The sequence below is a fragment of the Amia ocellicauda genome, chromosome 23 (assembly GCF_036373705.1).
Source record: "Amia ocellicauda isolate fAmiCal2 chromosome 23, fAmiCal2.hap1, whole genome shotgun sequence".
NCBI lineage: Eukaryota > Metazoa > Chordata > Actinopteri > Amiiformes > Amiidae > Amia > Amia ocellicauda.
This window is the reverse complement of record NC_089872.1, coordinates 14,962,816-14,980,228: the sequence shown is the minus strand read 5'-3', so window position 1 is coordinate 14,980,228 and position 17,413 is coordinate 14,962,816. Positions and strand designations below refer to the sequence as shown.

Below are 17,413 nucleotides of genomic sequence, written 5' to 3'. Positions count from 1 at the left end.
TCTGTTGCTTTTTGTATATTGTGTGCAGGATTTCCTCATGAAATGTGGCTTCCACCTCAGCCACAGCTAGAACAATGTAGTTCTTTGTCTTTGTTATAGAACAGAATGTAAATATTGTACATCCTATTTGTCTTAAAATCGTAGAAGCATTGGTTTTCATGTGAATTGTTTCAAATTACATGGAGGTCACATGAATAAACCGTATAATCCTCATAATTAACCATAGACCACTTTAGTTAATGGACTTAATCACACCTGACTTTCTGAGTTTGTTTTTGCAATATAAAACTACTGGATGACATGCATTTTGCATGGTCTGCTTCAGAGGAAGCAGAAAGAATGTGTTAGGGAGGTTACGGTTTGACTGTTGCTACTTACATTTAGATTGATGCATAAATAACAAGCTTTAAGGGCAAGTTTAATTGGCATTTCAGTTTCATGGGCCATGCCTTTGGCTTCATGTTGATCTAATTGGAAATCCCTATTCATTACATTTTACACTATTTATGACATCAAGATGTCCACAGTGCCCTATTCTTCAAATTGCTTAGCAGTCTGAAAACCGCTGAAAGGTCAACAGCTCTCTGGGGCAGTTTTGATAACGCACAGCTCAGTAAATTAATGGGATAATTAAGGGAAATAACATGCATATCATTAATTTGTATTTACAGATCTTTTTTTAGTTTATTTATCTGTGGCAAATAGACTGTGCATACATATTTATTGTGTGTTCAGCAGTTTTTACCTCCCCAAAATCCCTATTCATATTTAGATTATATGATTGCATTTCCAAAGAGGTTTTTAGGAGAAGAAGGTAGAACATTTTTTCATTTGATACCAATTCCGTTTTCTGTCTCCCGTTTTAGGATCCGAACTTGCATTCCCAGCCACTGTCCACGATGGCATGATCTGCAGTAAAACCTTTCAGATTCTGTACAAGAATGAGGAGATAGTAGTGAATGATGTCTTGATATTCAAAGTTAAAATGCTGCTTGATGAGAAGAAGGTAAGATCATGCTGCTGCCAACAATGAATTAATAAGACTTGTTTTAACATTGTTCTTCACATGCCATTTCAGTTGTGTAGATACATTCCAATCGTATTTTGGAGTCACTGTAAGTGTAATATAATCTGTCATACCAAGATGTAAACAACATGATAGGATTATATTCTTTTTCTTAACCTAATTGAATCCATGTAATCTATACAAGATGAATCCCTGCATTTTTATATTTTAATTCCTGTGTTGATTTTATTGATTTGTTTATTTAGATCGAAGAATCGCTGAATGAAATGGATTTTCAGGTGTCTTTAGATCTGCATTTCACTGATGGTGACTATTCGTAAGTATGGACTGAGGTGTTTTCTGGTACACTGAGAATAGTTTGGATTTGTTCAATTAAGTATTTTATTGTATTTGATTGAGTATTGACAGTATTAAAATGCCTGGGATTTTATACTTCAGGTACAGTACCTAATGTATCAGAAATTTTACTCTTCACCTAGTGTTTTGTTTTCCAGGCCAGAAGACTTGACATCCTTACAAATGATTAGCAGTCGCACCTTGAGATTGCACTTTAGTCTCCACAGAGGAGTCCACCAGCACGTCAACGTCATGTTTGACTACTTCCATCTCTCGGTCATGTCGGTGGCCATTCATGGCTCCTTGGTTGCACTACATCAGCCGCTTATAAGGTAAGCAGAACTGAATTTGAAAGCAGTCTTTTCTCAAATGCTTTGAGATGTATTTTACTTGAAAACAGTTTGAAGTGTATGAATTATAATAGATATGAGAGAAAACCACGGGTCAGTATCTTTGCATTTGTTTATTTTTAAGTTATTGAGTCAACCTGATAATGAGACTTCACATTCTAAAGCACTGAGTCACGCTGTATGAACACAGTTGTTCTCAGTTCTTTCTTTTAGAATTGCTTAAATTATTTACATTTTCCTCTCTGTGGAAAGTTTTACAAAGGGGCTACCAGCAGGTACTGGGTAACCAATTACTTCAAATTTCAAAATGTATTCATGTTACAGGTATGGAGAGTTGGTATGCGCAAGAGGCACACCTGAAAGCGCATGCATCTGTGCTTGTTTTATTCACGTACTTGTGTTTGTTTTTTCATAGCTTTCCTCGGCCTGTAAAGAACACCTGGCTCAACAGAAATGCCCCAGCTCAGAATAAAGACTCCCTAATTCCTAACCTGGAAAATGTTGTTTTTGGCACCAGCTACGTAAAGCAGCTCTCCGCTGATGTGAGAAATAAACCTTTTCTTTTGCATCTGAGTGTTGATGTTGAAGATGAGTTTATTAACCATTACCATTTGGTTGTGTGTTTAGCATGTATCATATGATTTTCGAAAGATGTAATCTAGAACCCTGAACAGTAAGTACTTATGTGCAGAAATTCAAAACATTTTCATTTTATTTACTATAGCTTGCATATAGCATACACATATTACTAAGGTGGCAGAATTCATTTTCTCCTGCTGTTAAGTAGTGCAATCATGGTGGGGGAAACATGCCTGCTGTTTTTGTGTTTGTGTTTTCCTAGACACTGTAATTTGATCATTTATTTTATTTTTTTACTGCTTCCCCAGGGCAGCACGTTTGTGGTCTCGGAGCACTGCCTGCAGCATGCCTACAATTTTCATTACAGCCTCTGTGCAAGTCTGCTGCTTGCGTATCAGGGGCTTTTCAACTATTTTACAATGGTGTCAAAGGACCTACCCTCGTCTCACAGAATGGAACTAGGTACGCTTAAATTGAGGTGCTGCTAAGGTACCGTGTGTACCCCACATTTTAAATCAAATTCCTTTATATATGCATGTATCATTTGTAGGTCATGAATGCATTTTTTTAATCATACTTTAATTTTTGTTATGGTAAACACCAGTTTTGGTGTTGCAGGCTGAAGCTAAAGCTTGATTATTTCTTGGTATATTAAATTTGCACTGTATTGTATTATAACTCAAAACATTATGCCATTAACATGGATGGGTATGATATTTTTTTTATGATACATTTCACTGTGAATTCACCTGGACCATTGTTTTTAAAACCAAGGTTTAATTTTTTATAATATAGTTTTTACTTTGATTTATTTTTAAATAGAAACAAATACAGCTTTAAATATACTTCTCAAATGTTTAAACTTAATACATTGTATATGTTTCAGTGTTTTTTGTTATTATATGAACATAATATTTGGTAAAAATTGAAGAAGTAATGTATTGTACTAAATTATTCTAGTTTTTTCTCACTTGTTTGTGTCAGTGCTCAATACGCTTGTGGAAATCTTAGCTTTTGCAGCATACTAACCTGACTAACAGTCTGCCCCTATTCTTTACTAAAGCCTCCTTAATAGTATTCAGGAATTCACGTTTTTCTAACAGGGTCATGCAATTATTAATGCTCACTTAATAAATAAAACATCACTAGACTAACATCTTATTAAACATAATTTTTTTTAATGCTGGAATGCAGTGCATTTTTGTTTGTAGTTTCTTTTCTTTAGGTTTCCTGTAGATCTTTACCTTTTTTTTTTTCTGAAGCCCATTGACAAGAGCACACCCTTCCTAATTAACATGCGTGGCAGATAATGTTCCACACGATGTACCCCTCCATGCTTTGGTTTGTCGCTGCACAATGGCTAACCTATGTAAGTGTGAGGGTTAGGTTGAATCCGAAAAAGAAAAATACAATAAATGTGCCTATATGTGCAATCCTATAACTAGCCAAGCCCAGCATGCAAGTCCTATATGAGAGAGTACTCAGACGACCCTATCCCCGAAGCCAGAGACCTGTCTACATAGGTATGTTCCTGACCCGTTCGAAATAACTTGCCTGTCACTTTACTTCTCCCCCTATGAATTTTTCATGAAGGCTGTATTTTCACAGTGTAGTTCACACGTACAGTAACCAAGCAATAATCACAGGTACACTCTTTTGTTGCCCAATGTTTTAACCAGCCTTTATGACAACTTTTTGATCTTTGCAAGTTGATCAAGCCGGTTTTCCAAACTTTTGAGTTTGTTTTTGTTTTGTGTGTGTGGAACCAGTTCACATTCATTCCCATTTTAAAATCGGATATTTTTGTTCTCGGGTCCTTTCAATCAACGTCTGATTCTGATCTTCTCTTCCTAGTGGTGGTGTTACTTTTCAGCGGGTGAAATGGCATCTCAGAACTACCTGACTTGCTCTCTTCCTTTCTCAAAATGTGAATCTGTTTGACCCAATCGACTCATTGTGATTTTATTTCCAAACATTTTCATACACCATTGTTATCCCAGTTCATTTTAAGTAAAAAAAACAAAACAAAAAAAACAATAATGATTGACATGTCAATCATTATTCATATTTCTTAGCAGGTTTACTGCCTTTCTAAATAAGACTGAAGTCATGCTAGTGAAAGGATTTTGATTCACTGACTCTTGCAGTGTAAATTGTTTCTTGTTAGCTCCTGAGTCTGCTGGGATACGCCCTTCGGAATATTTAATACTCTGATTTGGTTTATTTTTCAGAAAAGCTGGATGTGGAGGCGCGCCTTTCTGAACTGTGTGATCAGGTAAAGGTAGGTATCTGGTTCGGAGTAGTATTCATGCTTTATACAGAGGTAACACAGCTCAGTGTGTACATTAGCCAATTAGATGTTTGTCCTTCTAGAAACCTCTTTTGTGACATGTTTGTTAGGGCTGTACAGCTTAGGTGCTCTTCCCACATAACAAATCCAGACACTACAACTAACGTCTCTAGTATCATTCTTCCTCCAGTTGTTTATTTTTTATTTTGGCATTCATCATTTCCATGTTAATATTTAATACACAGCCGAGTAATCCGAGTACCTGAAAATGTAAACGCGTGGTTAGCTAGACGCCCTGAACATGTTATTGGTGATCATGAATTAGTTACTATGCAATGTGCCTATTTATTGAGCGCATATCCTAGCAACATATTTTCTGCTTCGTGGACTCTGAATATTATTCTGTTCACTAAACCATAACAGAATAATGAATTATGGGAATAATTGTTTCCTTGTACATAACATGCTATTTTAATCATTCCCCAGCTGCTAGCTATGAATTTAAAAAGGTTTTCTATTGATTTCATATTTTTTAATAAATTAAGTATATTGGAATATTACTGTCATGTTGAATAAATCCTCCTCATGGATTTGCAGTTAATTTATATGGCTGCAAAGTTTAATTTCCCTTGCACTCTGGGTAAGAAAGGCACAGTGTTTCAAAATAATCATAAGTTGCTGTTGTTTTTCCAAGATTTAAACACTATGCGTCTTTTACAGATCTCATGAAAAGCCCACTTATAAAGTCAACTGAGACAGAGTTATGTATATCAATTACACAATTTATACTCTTATACAAAATAATTACATTTGATAACTGACCGTTAAAGATTAAGTGGTTGTTTGTTATTGAATCTGCAATTTCCATGTTTGCTTTTAAATAATTATGGAAGAGTTTCAATCTGTAGTGCTTTCAGAACTTGGAAGAACTTATTCCCAGGATGTCTGGATCTGCCCACAATGCCCACCTGTTGGATCTGTGATCTCTTGCAGCAGAAAGGGGAGAATCCCGATGAGCTGGCAGAGCTGATTAACATGAACCTGGCCCAACTCTGCTCTCTTCTGATGGCCCTGTGGGGTCAGTTTCTGGAGGTGGTCTCCTTGCAGAAAGACGTAACAACTTTGTTGGCCCAAGAGCACCACACACTGAGAGTGAGTATTGAGGCCTCACTGTAGAGGACAGTTCAACCACTTAACCTTCTTCTAGTTTCTTCTTTCAGTTTCTTCTTAGTGTAATAAAAGCTGGTTTTGGCCGTAAACATGAATGCTCTTATTGATTTGCTTAGGTAATTTGTGGTCTGTAATTGTTCTGCAGGTACGAAGATTTGCAGAAGCCTTCTTTTGTCTCGAACATCCCAGACAGGCTGCTCTTGCATATCAAGAACTACAGTGAGTGACTTCAAACTGCTTCTTTCCTTGGATTCTTTCCACAGTCCAGTAATTTCAAATTTTACTAGGATCCCCATTAGCTAAACCAGGAAACAAACGATATTTTAGTATTGCATACTTTACTTTATAACCAACATGTATTATTCTTCATTGCTTTTTTAGATATCCTGTGTATTGGAAATCCACAAAAGTGTTTTTAGTGCATGATGTCCCAAAGCTTCGTATTTCCATACTAAAAATCAAATTTATGCAAGCACTCTTAATTTGGAAAGTTCATATTTGTATCTGCTTTGCACTTTGATTTGCATTTTAATATTATGATTTCAAATAGCTTCTTTATTCAGTCATGGTAATTCCCTAGTGATGATATTGTTATTTTATCATTTTAATAATGAATAAGTCTTAAGTGGCTGTACTGTCTCTCTTGGTGTTTTCCAGTGCTCACAGCCACTTACAGATGACTGCGGCCATTAAAAACTCCACCTACTTCAACTCTCTCCCTCCGCTCCCTGTGGAGTGTGCGGATCTGGATGGTGACGTCAGTTCTCTACCCATCATATTTGAGGACAGATACCTGGATTCTATTACAGAAGGTCAGTCTGAGTACAGAACCTGAACTGAAACAGCAACTGAAATTATAGGCAGAATTGAGGTCAATTTGATTTGTAATTATTTGTAATCGCTTACAGGTATGCATTAATTGCAGTTATGCAGGTAGACAAGTTTAAGCTACAGTTACTTTATTACTCAAGTTCTTAGCAGACACCCTTATCTAGGGTGACTTACAATTGTTACAGTTTATCACATTATTTTTACATTTTTACCCATTTACACAGCTGGGCGTTTACTGGAGCAATCTAGGTAAAGTACCTTGCTCAAGGGTACAACAGCAGTGCCTAATTATGTATGTCTTTTTGTTTCCTATTAAGATCTGGATGGACCGTGGCTTGGTGCTCAGAATGCAAGAAGTGCTTCTGTGTCCAGCAAGTCTGACAAATCGGAGCTCAAGGAGTGCAGTGCCATGGGCTACCCAAGCCCTGAACTGAAAATTAGACCTTCGATGGTCTCCGCTATGTGGCCTACTGAAAACGAGAAGCTGCAAAAGCCCCAAAAAAGCAAACATGAGGAATCTATGAAATCAAAAGGGAAGGCAATGAAGCTGAAGAAAAACATGAAAATTGAGAACAGTAAGAAACTTGTCAAGCAGAGTTCAAAGGATTCGGTGGTCCTGGTAGGATACAAGTGCTTGAAAGGTCCTGCTGGGGACAACGGTTCCAAGTCCAAAGAAGGAAAGGCTTCCACCAATCAGAAGGAAGAGCCTGATGCTTTAATCACTGAGTTCACTAGCGATACAAGGACATACACTAAACAGCTGAGTGAAAGCGGTGAACCTCACTTCCTACCCTTATATACAGGACACAGTGTTGTCGACTCCACTACCAGTAATGATCTCAGCAGCACTTGCAGCCAAATAGGAAATGCACTTAATCTCTCAAGTTTGGATGCACAAAGGAAGCCCCAGGCTGACACTGGAGCTCTAGCAGCCGAGTCCATGTCGATGCACAAGAATCCACTACCTGAACTATGTAGCCAAAAAATTACCCCAGTGTCGGGAGTCAGGCAAATCGAAGTTAAACCATGTAACACAAATCCTTATCAGGGAGAGAAAGTGACAGTCATCTTGCCATGTCGGACTGACGGTAGACACACAGGGGTCATCCCGGAGGTTATACAGACTGAGTTCTTGGATGTGGAATCTCAAACGCAGGCTTTAACTGATGACACTGATTTTGTCTTTGAGAAGAGTACGCATCCCAAGCCAGCCAGTGCATCGGCCAAGGAGGTGCACTTAGTGGTCGGGGGCGATTCCATCAAGTTGCCAGACGTCGGTGCTACCTGTGCTTCCTCTCGCCTGTCGGACTCGGGGATCGAGAGTGAGCCCAGCTCTTTTGCGACGCAGCCATATCTGGACCTGGTGTCTGAACCTGTTCTGGACCGGGGCTCCCAGCCAAGTGAGAAACCTCCGCCTCCCCAGCTGCTAAAGCCCGAATGCAGCGTGAGAAACATGATGGACGGCCTCTGCACCGAGAGCACGAGCGCGGTGAGTGAAATTCAGTCGTCCCTGACGTCCATCAACTCCCTGCCTTCGGACGACGAGGGAGACGACACCTCCCGGATCTCCCTGATTCTAGAGTGCCAGTCCCTGCAGGATTCCAGTAAGAGTGAGCAGCCCAAGCATGACCGGAACAGGAAATCAAGTGTCGTTGTTCAGGAGCAGTGTGTGGTGTTTTCAGGAGACTTGGAGAGTGGAGTGAACTACAACTCTATAACTACAGCAACTTCGTCCGCTATCACTGCCACTACAACTACTGCTGCTGCAACTGCAGTTTCGACCCCCAGCACCCAGGAGCTGTTAGTCACAGGAGACAGAATAGCTTCTGTTGGACAGGGGAATCAGTCGCAGTCTTTGCCATGCAGCAGTGGCCCCACACTTGATGAAGGAGATGTGGACACTAATGTTCCTGATCCTTCAACCCTCACTCCTCCAGAACACATTATTGAACACAAAACTGAAATCGTGTTCCTCGGTGAGCCCAGTACTGCCGACACCACAATAAAGGAAGGAGCCACTATTATGGTATTAGAAGACGAGCCACAGACGGGCGAGCCACAGATGGGCTGCCAGTCCAGTGCCAGCATGAACAGCATCTCTGCCACGAGCAGCACCCACATCGTGAAGCAGGGGCTGGTGGAGAACTACTTCGGCTCGCGGAGCAGCACTGACATCTCCGACATCAGCCCTGTGGAGTGTGCCGCCACAGCCCTCAGCACCCTCAGTGTCCAAGAGGGATCCGAGGAGCCCCCGGAGGAGGAACAGGACCAGGAGATGATCGAGAACGGATACTACGAGGAGGGGGAGGACGACCACTATGTGAATGGAGTGGCAGGCGCCGAGTATTCCGAGTGCGATGGGGTGAGCGAGGACGAGCGAGGGTTGCAGGCAGAGCCACTAAGCATGGAACATTTCCGGGAGGCTGGAAACCTCCCCGGGGTCTGCACCCCCAGCTGTTTGTCTTTCACTTCTGCCATGAGGGACTCTCCCTGCAGCCTGGCCTGCTCGAGCAGCAAGCTAGACACGGTTACAAAGCAGCCCAGCCATGCGGTGGCCTCCTCTGCAGTTTCCATGCGCTGGTATGAAAGTGCCCCCATATCACAAATGAATGCGTAAGTGCTAGAAAAATGTCTGCTGGATTTTTTAATTAATTTAGAATCCCATTTTTTACATAATGAAAAGTAAAACATTAATTATTCCAATTTATCGACTTTATAATTCATGTTTTGAAATGAAGATGCTAAAAATATCTCAAGAGGATTATCACTTCACTTGGCACACTAGGCCACTAATGATAAAACACTTGAGGCTTGCATTATAATTTTAGCATCTACGAGCATAAACCAATCAGACGGCAGTGCCACAGGCCTTTCACACAGGTCAGCATCCCTCAGTTTAGAGTCTGGATGAATGGACGATGAATCACATGTTGTTCTCTAATAGAATTCAGGGTTAACTTAATCAAACCGCTTTTATTTCATGTAAAATAATACTGAGTGAAAAGATGACTAATAAATAGTTTGCATTTAGTAACTGCTTATTCTGATCAAACTTAATTTGTCTTAATTCATTTTATTCAGTAATTGCTGAATTATTTATTTTCTCTCCATACTGTCACCCATAATGTCGTGATTTTCACAAAATTACTACAATATTACCATTTGCATGCAAAAATAAGGAAAAGCACGATGACATGTTGTATTTTTTGTTTTATTTTCTAATCCAGTTTTGTCCAGGCCAAAGAAGATCTGAAGCAGTTGAAATTGCCTGGTTTCTTGTATAGCGACGTACCTTGCCTGGCGTCAAGCGTCCCTTATTTCAGCATGGAGGAGGATGACAGCTCTGAGGAGGGCATTCACCTCATCGTGTGTGTGCATGGGCTCGATGGTGAGCAGACCTAGCCTTCATTTTGACAGTAGTCATGGAAAAAAGTGGAAAAAGTCTAGCCATGAGAGAGAATGGGGGAATGTACTACTAATACTGCACATTAGTAGAATATGTCATGGGGAATTGGACATGAAAAATTGGACTGGACTAGACTAAGATAAAGATTGGTTTTCCTCCCTAAAACCCAGGTAACAGTGCTGATTTGCGCCTGGTAAAGACCTACCTGGAACTGGGACTCCCAGGGGCTCGGATTGACTTTCTGATGTCCGAGCGAAACCAGGTAAATAATTAGTCTGTCGACCTGCGGCTTTTGGGAAATTAGCAGTTTCTAAAGAACATCAATCATTTTTACTGGTACTTATGTTTACTAATACATTCTTGTGACTTTGATGAATGTTAGCTTTTGTCATTTAAAGTTGTCAGTTGTAAATATATAGTCATTAGGATATATTTGTACAATACTTTGCACAGATTGTTTCAAAATAATGAATTCATGTTTAATATTTAATGGATTTGTTTTCCTCATATCATCATAGAATGACACTTTTGCTGATTTTGACTCCATGACGGATCGACTGTTGGATGAAATAGTACAGTATATTCAGATCTACAACCTTACTATTTCCAAAATCAGGCAAGTTCTGCTCGGTATGGCTAAATACTGTGCTTACATTTTCATAGTGTATTATTAGTGACCATCACTGTGTGTATTTCCACGATACAGCAAAGCATTATTACAATGTGAACCAAAATTGTACCCTTCCCCACATGGAAAAATGCAAAACCAATTACTAAATTGTGGGCTTGCATACTGTACAAAAGACCCTCACAAAGAAACATCGTTATATGATTTAAATATGCAATTGTCACCTAGGTTGAAGTATTGATTTAAACAGGATTTACATGTCGTTTTTATTATGTAAATGTTTTTTAACATGCTGTTTGATATGAGACAATCACTGTGGCTCAGATTTCTTGATCTCTTACTTTGACCGTGTGAGACGCAGACAGTGCTGGCGTCTTTCCCATTGCTGGGTTTTAGACTAACCCGCAGAGGTTTATAGATTTTGTTGCCCTCACAGACAGCATTTAATTTTCCATTTCCAAGTGTGCTGTAACATCCTGAATGACTGAGACTGATCTGACATTCTATCTCAACAGCTTCGTAGGACACTCTCTGGGGAATTTAATTATTCGCTCAGTCCTAACCCGGCCAAGGTTTAAATATTACCTAAGCAAGCTGCACACGTTCCTGTCCTTGTCTGGGCCACATCTTGGCACTCTTTACAATAGCTCAGCATTGGTCAACACTGGTAAGCATAAGGAATTTGCACTGATGTAAAATGCACATTTTATAATAATCACAGTAAATCATCATTTAGCAGACACCTTTAACAAAGGCAGCTTATATGGTTTAACAATCACTGACATGCAATATAGACTCCAGTGAATAAAATTAATGCATAAAAAAGATTAGTCTACATGTCTAATGAAAATATTACAAGGTTATGAGGTTTTATGTTCAATAATTGAAAAAGGATTTTGAGAAACCCGAGAGTATGATAAAACGGCTTCGCTTTGTAGAATGTAGGTTTCTGTGAAGTTTCGGGTTCATCCGTGTTGCTGTGTTTTCAGGTTTGTGGTTTATGCAGAAGTGGAAGAAGTCTGGGTCGTTGTTGCAGCTGACGTGTCGTGATCATTCGGACCCTCGCCAAACCTTTCTGTACAAGCTGAGTAAAAAAGCAGGCAAGTACAAACACCCGGGGCCGTTTGCATAAACACAGACTTAAGTCTTTGTCTTAATAATTATAAGTCATACTAATGACAGACACTCAGTTACAGCTGTTGAACAAAACATTCTTTCCTTAGACTGGTCTTACTTAGACAATCATGCAAGGCATTGTGGGTATTTTAAGACACTCTCTAAAATAGCGACAATCCCAGTTAACTGAAAATCTATGCTACTCATTAACATATAATGCAGACATATAAGTTGGAGGGAATTTTCTGAAACTTAAACTAACTAATTAAAATACAAGGTGTAGGATAAAATAACAAAAGAAATGTAACAGTGTCAACCCACGGTCTGTAAAAGAAACAATGGAAGAGTCTGCTCATATAAATATTGAAGAGGAAACATCCGCCTACTGGAGAAGGACCTCCCTCAAAACTAAAACGGACCACAGGATTGGTTATTGAAATCTTTGGGGAGGAGTCTTGATGTTTTGGGGGATTGCTGGTGGGCGGGACAGCGGTGTGTTTGTGAGCCAATGGGGGAGGCTCTGTCTGTCAGTAAAAGTGTCGCCGTAGACTCATGCCATTTTTAATGACTGAAATATGTTTTATTGATTTGACATTTTTTCAGGCCTTCAGTTCTTCAAAAACGTGGTCCTGGTTGGCTCTCTCCAGGACCGCTACGTCCCCTATCATTCCGCTCGAATTGAGATGTGCAAAACAGCCTTAAAGGACAAGCAGTCAGGTGAGACTCCCATCTCGTCTTATTCCGTGGCAATAACTCATTATGGTCCTGGTCACAGTTGAGCCGGTGATGTTAAGTATGCAGATTTCACACATGCCCGGAGTAATTTATTCCTCACTCTGAGACGTGTGTGCTCTGTAGCATTGAAATGTTTTGTAACTAAATGCCTCAGTAACCCTTTTCTAATGATGTATTATTTACGGCAGTTAACCGAATGTATAAATTAGAAAGCATTTTGAAATGTAAATTATAGTCGTACTCGGTGCTGTTGAGTAAAATGGTGTTATCCTTAATAACCTGCTTTCAAAGGACTCTTAAATGCTGTAATCAACCTCCTCAGAATCAGAATATACAGGCCAGAGGAATTAATTACTTATTAAAATCAAAGAAGTTTGAAACATTTTCCTTCAGAAATACAACAGTTCGAACCTTTTTGTTGGTTTAGAACCCAGAAACAAATCTCTGTATTCCTTTAACGTTACACTCTTTTTGGAGAATGTGGAAAAGAAAGATATAGAAACATAACCATGAGAATATATTTGATATATACACCGATCAGCCATAACATAACTGACAGGTGAAGTGAATAACACTGATAATCTCGTTATCATGGCACCTGTCAGTGGGTGGGATATATTAGGCAGCAAGTGAACATCTTGTCCTCAAAGTTGATATATTAGAAGCAGGAAAAATGGGCAAGCGTAAGGATCTGAGCGACTTTGACTAGGGCCAAATTGTGATGGCTAGACGACTGGGTCAGAGCATCTCCAAAACTGCAGCTCTTGTGGGGTGTTCCCGGTCTGCAGTGGTCAGTACCTATCAAAAGTGGTCCAAGGAAGGAAAAGCGGTGAACCGGCGACAGGGTCATGGGCGGCCAAGGCTCATTGATGCACGTGGGGAGTGAAGGCTGGCCCGTGTGGTCCGATCCAACAGACGAGCTACTGTAGCTCAAATTGCTGAAAAAGTTGATGCTGGTTCTGATAGAAAGGTGTCAGAACACACAGTGCATCGCAGTTTGTTGCGTATGGGGCTGCGTAGCCGCAGACCAGTCAGGGTGCCCATGCTGACCCCCGTCCACTGCCGAAAGCGCCTACAATGGGCACGTGAGCATCAGAACTGGACCACGGAGCAATGGAAGAAGGTGGCCTGGTCTGATGAATCACAAGTTCAAGGTGTTGACTTGGCCTCCAAATTCCCCAGATCTCAATCCAATCGAGCATCTGTGGGATGTGCTGGACAAACAAGTCCGATCCACGGAGGCCCCACCTCGCAACTTACAGGACTTAAAAGATCCGCTGCTGACGTCTTGGTGCCAGATACCACAGCACACCTTCAGAGGTCTAGTGGAGTCCATGCCTCGACGGGTCAGGGCTGTTTTGGTGGCAAAAGGGGGACCTACACAATATTAGGCAGGTGGTCATAATGTTATGGCTGATCGGTGTATATTCTAGTGTTCCTCCACAGGCGGTAAACACTATGCAAACTATATGGTTATTACAAAGATAAAAAATATGATGGGGGCTTTTGTCATAGATGGGTTTACAGATTTTAAATCACATTTAACATTCTGAAGATTCTATTTAAGATTTAACATTTCAGTGTTCTGTCTGGGTCCTTACGTCCCACAAGATCTCAAATGTTGAAATGGCTTGGAGAGAATTCCAGATTAATGTGCTTTTCTGTTTTTCAGGACCAGTGTATGCCGAGATGATTGAGAACTTGCTGCTGTCCGTTCTGCAGAACAAGGACTGTAATCTGGTGCGCTACGATGTCATCCACGCTTTGCCCAACACGGCCAACTCACTCATTGGCAGAGCCGCACACATCGCTGTTCTGGATTCAGAGATCTTTTTAGAGAAATTCTTCCTGGTCGCAGGCCTTAAATATTTTCAGTAGTCGGACAGTTCTTTAGGAGAGAGGAAGAAAATGAAGATATTACCTCATTGCATTGAAACACAAAATGGTTGATATTGTTGTATCAGATTCCTTTTTGAGTTTTAAAGATATTTATACTTTTATATGGGAGGTTAAATAGATCAGTGTTTCTATATCATCTCGTTTATTTGTGGCTGTGTAGTTCTTTTATTTTTTACTTTTCTACAGCCTTTTTAATTTTTTTGAAGCCAATTTCATTATGAATTGACTTTTTTTAATGTATGTCCATTCTTGTGACATTAATTTCCTTTAAAGAACTTTGGTGGTGTTACTGTTACAAAAATGTTAACTGCATTTTATTTATGAAAGACCTAGTATATTTTAATGGTTTATTATCTATTTCTTCAATTCAAACAAATGAGTTATAATGTTCAACTGGAAAATGTAGCTGCTAAAAGAAATATTTATTTTGATGAACTGACCAAGTCACGAGTCATTCATGTTATCATTTCAAAAGGCAATTTATTTTTCTCTCACTCTCTACATTAACTTGTATCATACCTGTGGAAAAAGATTTTTCTACTGAGAAGAATGAACAGTAATTTTTGCTATTCAAAGTGACTTTTATTACTGCATTCATAGTTTTCCAATGCTTCCAGTGTACCATGTAAGTAAGATGAGATTTTTGAATGTAGTCGAACAAAGCTGCCTTGAAGATAGCTTTGGTTTTGTATGGTTTTCAATTCCATTGTGATTTAATATACTTACACAACATTAACTTTGGGGGCAGGAAAGCACATTGCTTCTACAGAGAACAAAACATAGTTGTGTATAATGTCAATATTTTACATCAGGGTTTTTAAGTGTACAAAATGTGTTTTATCGATTTGAGTATAGGCAAGGTATCAAACCTTTAGGGGATCTGTTTATCCAAAATGGTGGCTGACACGATTACTTCTCTCTTTTTTTTTTAATTTGATCTGATTATATTTATGTCTGGTTGAATGAAAGACAGTATAACAAAACTTGCTTGTATTTTTAAAACTGAAACGTTGTTCTAATAGAACTAATGCATGTTCTTTTTTCTTTGTCATAAAGTGGTTTGTACCATCTCTTGCACACTTTTCCCATTAAACGTACCATTAATAAAGACAATTGTCTCTTTTGTTCCCCCAACCCCAAGAGAAAGACCTTTTAGTATACATGAAGTTTAGTATATTTTTGTTAACGTATTTAAATATTAATTTAACGATGTCTGGAAGTAAAGTATTTGTTTTAAACACATTATATTGCATGCCAGTCACAGTTTAATTATAGCTAAACTGCCTACCCTTCTAGTTGCACAGCAGTGGATTCATGAACAAAAAGTAAAAATCAAGCAATATTGAAAATAATATATAACATGCATTAAAAAAATTGCTAATGCACAACTAAAAATATATATATATATATATATATATATATATATATATATATATATATATATATATATGATGTCTCTGGGTATCACAGGTTATACAGTTATCAGTGTTGTCTCCTGTCAACAGAACAAATATATTCCAGGATGCTGTAATTAATTAATACTGTACTGAATGTATCTGAACCACTGAACCACCATTTAATATATCATTTTAATAACGGAGTGATAATCTGTTATCAGTGCATCAAATGGGGCATAGATCCATATATCACATTCAACCCTTTATATTTTGTGTGTAAAAGACATTGTACTGTTTTCATGTGGCAGTTGAATAGTTGTTACAGAAAACATTTAAGATATGTATTCATTTATGATCAGTGTCCTGCTGCTTAATTTGAGGATGAATGTCAAGTGATATAAAGCAACATTTCTGTTAGATTTGTAGCGAGGTAATTGAATGCACACAGTCCAATAAGCAATACTTTCAAACCCTCGACACAAGAGGGCGACAACGTCTTAAATGTCTACTTCTCTGTCAAACAACATGCGAGTTAATCGGGGCTGGAGAAATAAAATGATGTATAAACCTCCCTGCGTCTTCTGATGAACTTCTCACTCGGACACAACCCCGGACCTAACAGCTATATAACAACATTTGAAATGAGAAAATAAGATGTATTCCGTGCATTTCTATATAATGTACTGGCAACACTTGAGGCACATTGTTAATTAATAATATGTGCAGGAGTAGATAACAGCCCCAAAACAACGTTCTGACGTAACGACGTATTACGCACGCAATGAAGCGTCGAACACGACTGGTCACTTGCCTTTAGAAGGCGGGACGTAGATAGTTTGATTGGGTCGTTTAATTCTTCCTGGAGGCGGGACTTAGCTCTGAAAACCGATCCATTCATGCAGTCCATTAAATCTAATCTTAAACCGGAAAGAAATGGAAAAAGTCCAAAGACAAGTTTATTTGTTAAGAGATCAGACAAAGGAATCATGTATGCAGGACTTTTCAGCTAGCATTGATGACCATAATCAGGGCAACTATCCATCAGTTAAAACCAAAGGTGCACATCATTATCACTATTTCTGTGAAAGATCGAATAACTACAAAGGAAAAGCAAAATGCACTCCACAAACAACCAGAGCGAACAGCTGTGAGAGTTATGTCTCCTTCACCTTTGTTAGTGATATTAGTTTTCAAGGAGTAATTGTATGAATGCAGTTATACCACAATGGGCATGATTTAGGTAATCCTAGACAATGTTATGAATCGAATCGATGAGACATTATTCTGGCTTTTACAGATAAGTCAAGGTTGTTCAGCAAATCCATTTCTTTTGAAAGCATCACAGTGGGCAAGAGATTGAGGTCACAGTGATGCCTTAGACAGACACTACTACCTAACTCCTAAAGATTAGTGGTTTGTGCAACGCTTATTAGCCTCAGCTTCCAGGCTTGACGAAAATGACAGCATAAGTGTCAATAAACTGGTAAAATCCGAACTTGCAAATCAAGTTGTTTTCTACCAACCTCTATATAGATCTATCAGCCAGCCTGTAATAATAGTGATTCAGAATGATTGGCAGAAAAAGCCGTTTCTTGACCATGGTAATACAATGGCCTCTCTGGATGCGACATACAAAGGCATCATATGGT

At 39.1% G+C, this 17,413-nt stretch overlaps 1 protein-coding gene across 7 annotated transcripts in view; it reads left to right on the top strand.

The window, feature by feature from the left end:
* fam135a (family with sequence similarity 135 member A) overlaps positions 1–15,480 on the top strand; it is a 34,498-nt gene extending 19,018 nt beyond the window's left edge. For 2 of the 7 annotated variants that reach the window (XM_066696594.1, XM_066696593.1), the window contains 18 exons: positions 867–1,006; positions 1,273–1,343; positions 1,507–1,695; positions 2,129–2,255; positions 2,601–2,754; positions 3,738–3,815; positions 4,524–4,573; positions 5,576–5,734; positions 5,898–5,971; positions 6,410–6,564; positions 6,901–9,196; positions 9,811–9,971; positions 10,160–10,251; positions 10,508–10,605; positions 11,133–11,284; positions 11,607–11,717; positions 12,337–12,450; positions 14,141–15,480. In XM_066696594.1, coding sequence (XP_066552691.1) covers positions 867–1,006; positions 1,273–1,343; positions 1,507–1,695; positions 2,129–2,255; positions 2,601–2,754; positions 3,738–3,815; positions 4,524–4,573; positions 5,576–5,734; positions 5,898–5,971; positions 6,410–6,564; positions 6,901–9,196; positions 9,811–9,971; positions 10,160–10,251; positions 10,508–10,605; positions 11,133–11,284; positions 11,607–11,717; positions 12,337–12,450; positions 14,141–14,346 — 4,427 coding nt within the window. In that variant the 3' untranslated portion in view covers positions 14,347–15,480. The remainder of the gene's footprint in view (positions 1–866; positions 1,007–1,272; positions 1,344–1,506; positions 1,696–2,128; positions 2,256–2,600; positions 2,755–3,737; positions 3,816–4,523; positions 4,574–5,575; positions 5,735–5,897; positions 5,972–6,409; positions 6,565–6,900; positions 9,197–9,810; positions 9,972–10,159; positions 10,252–10,507; positions 10,606–11,132; positions 11,285–11,606; positions 11,718–12,336; positions 12,451–14,140) is intronic. The other 5 variants (XM_066696597.1, XM_066696595.1, XM_066696596.1 and 2 more) reach the window with 5 other exon arrangements.
* Positions 15,481–17,413: the final 1,933 nt, after the last annotated feature.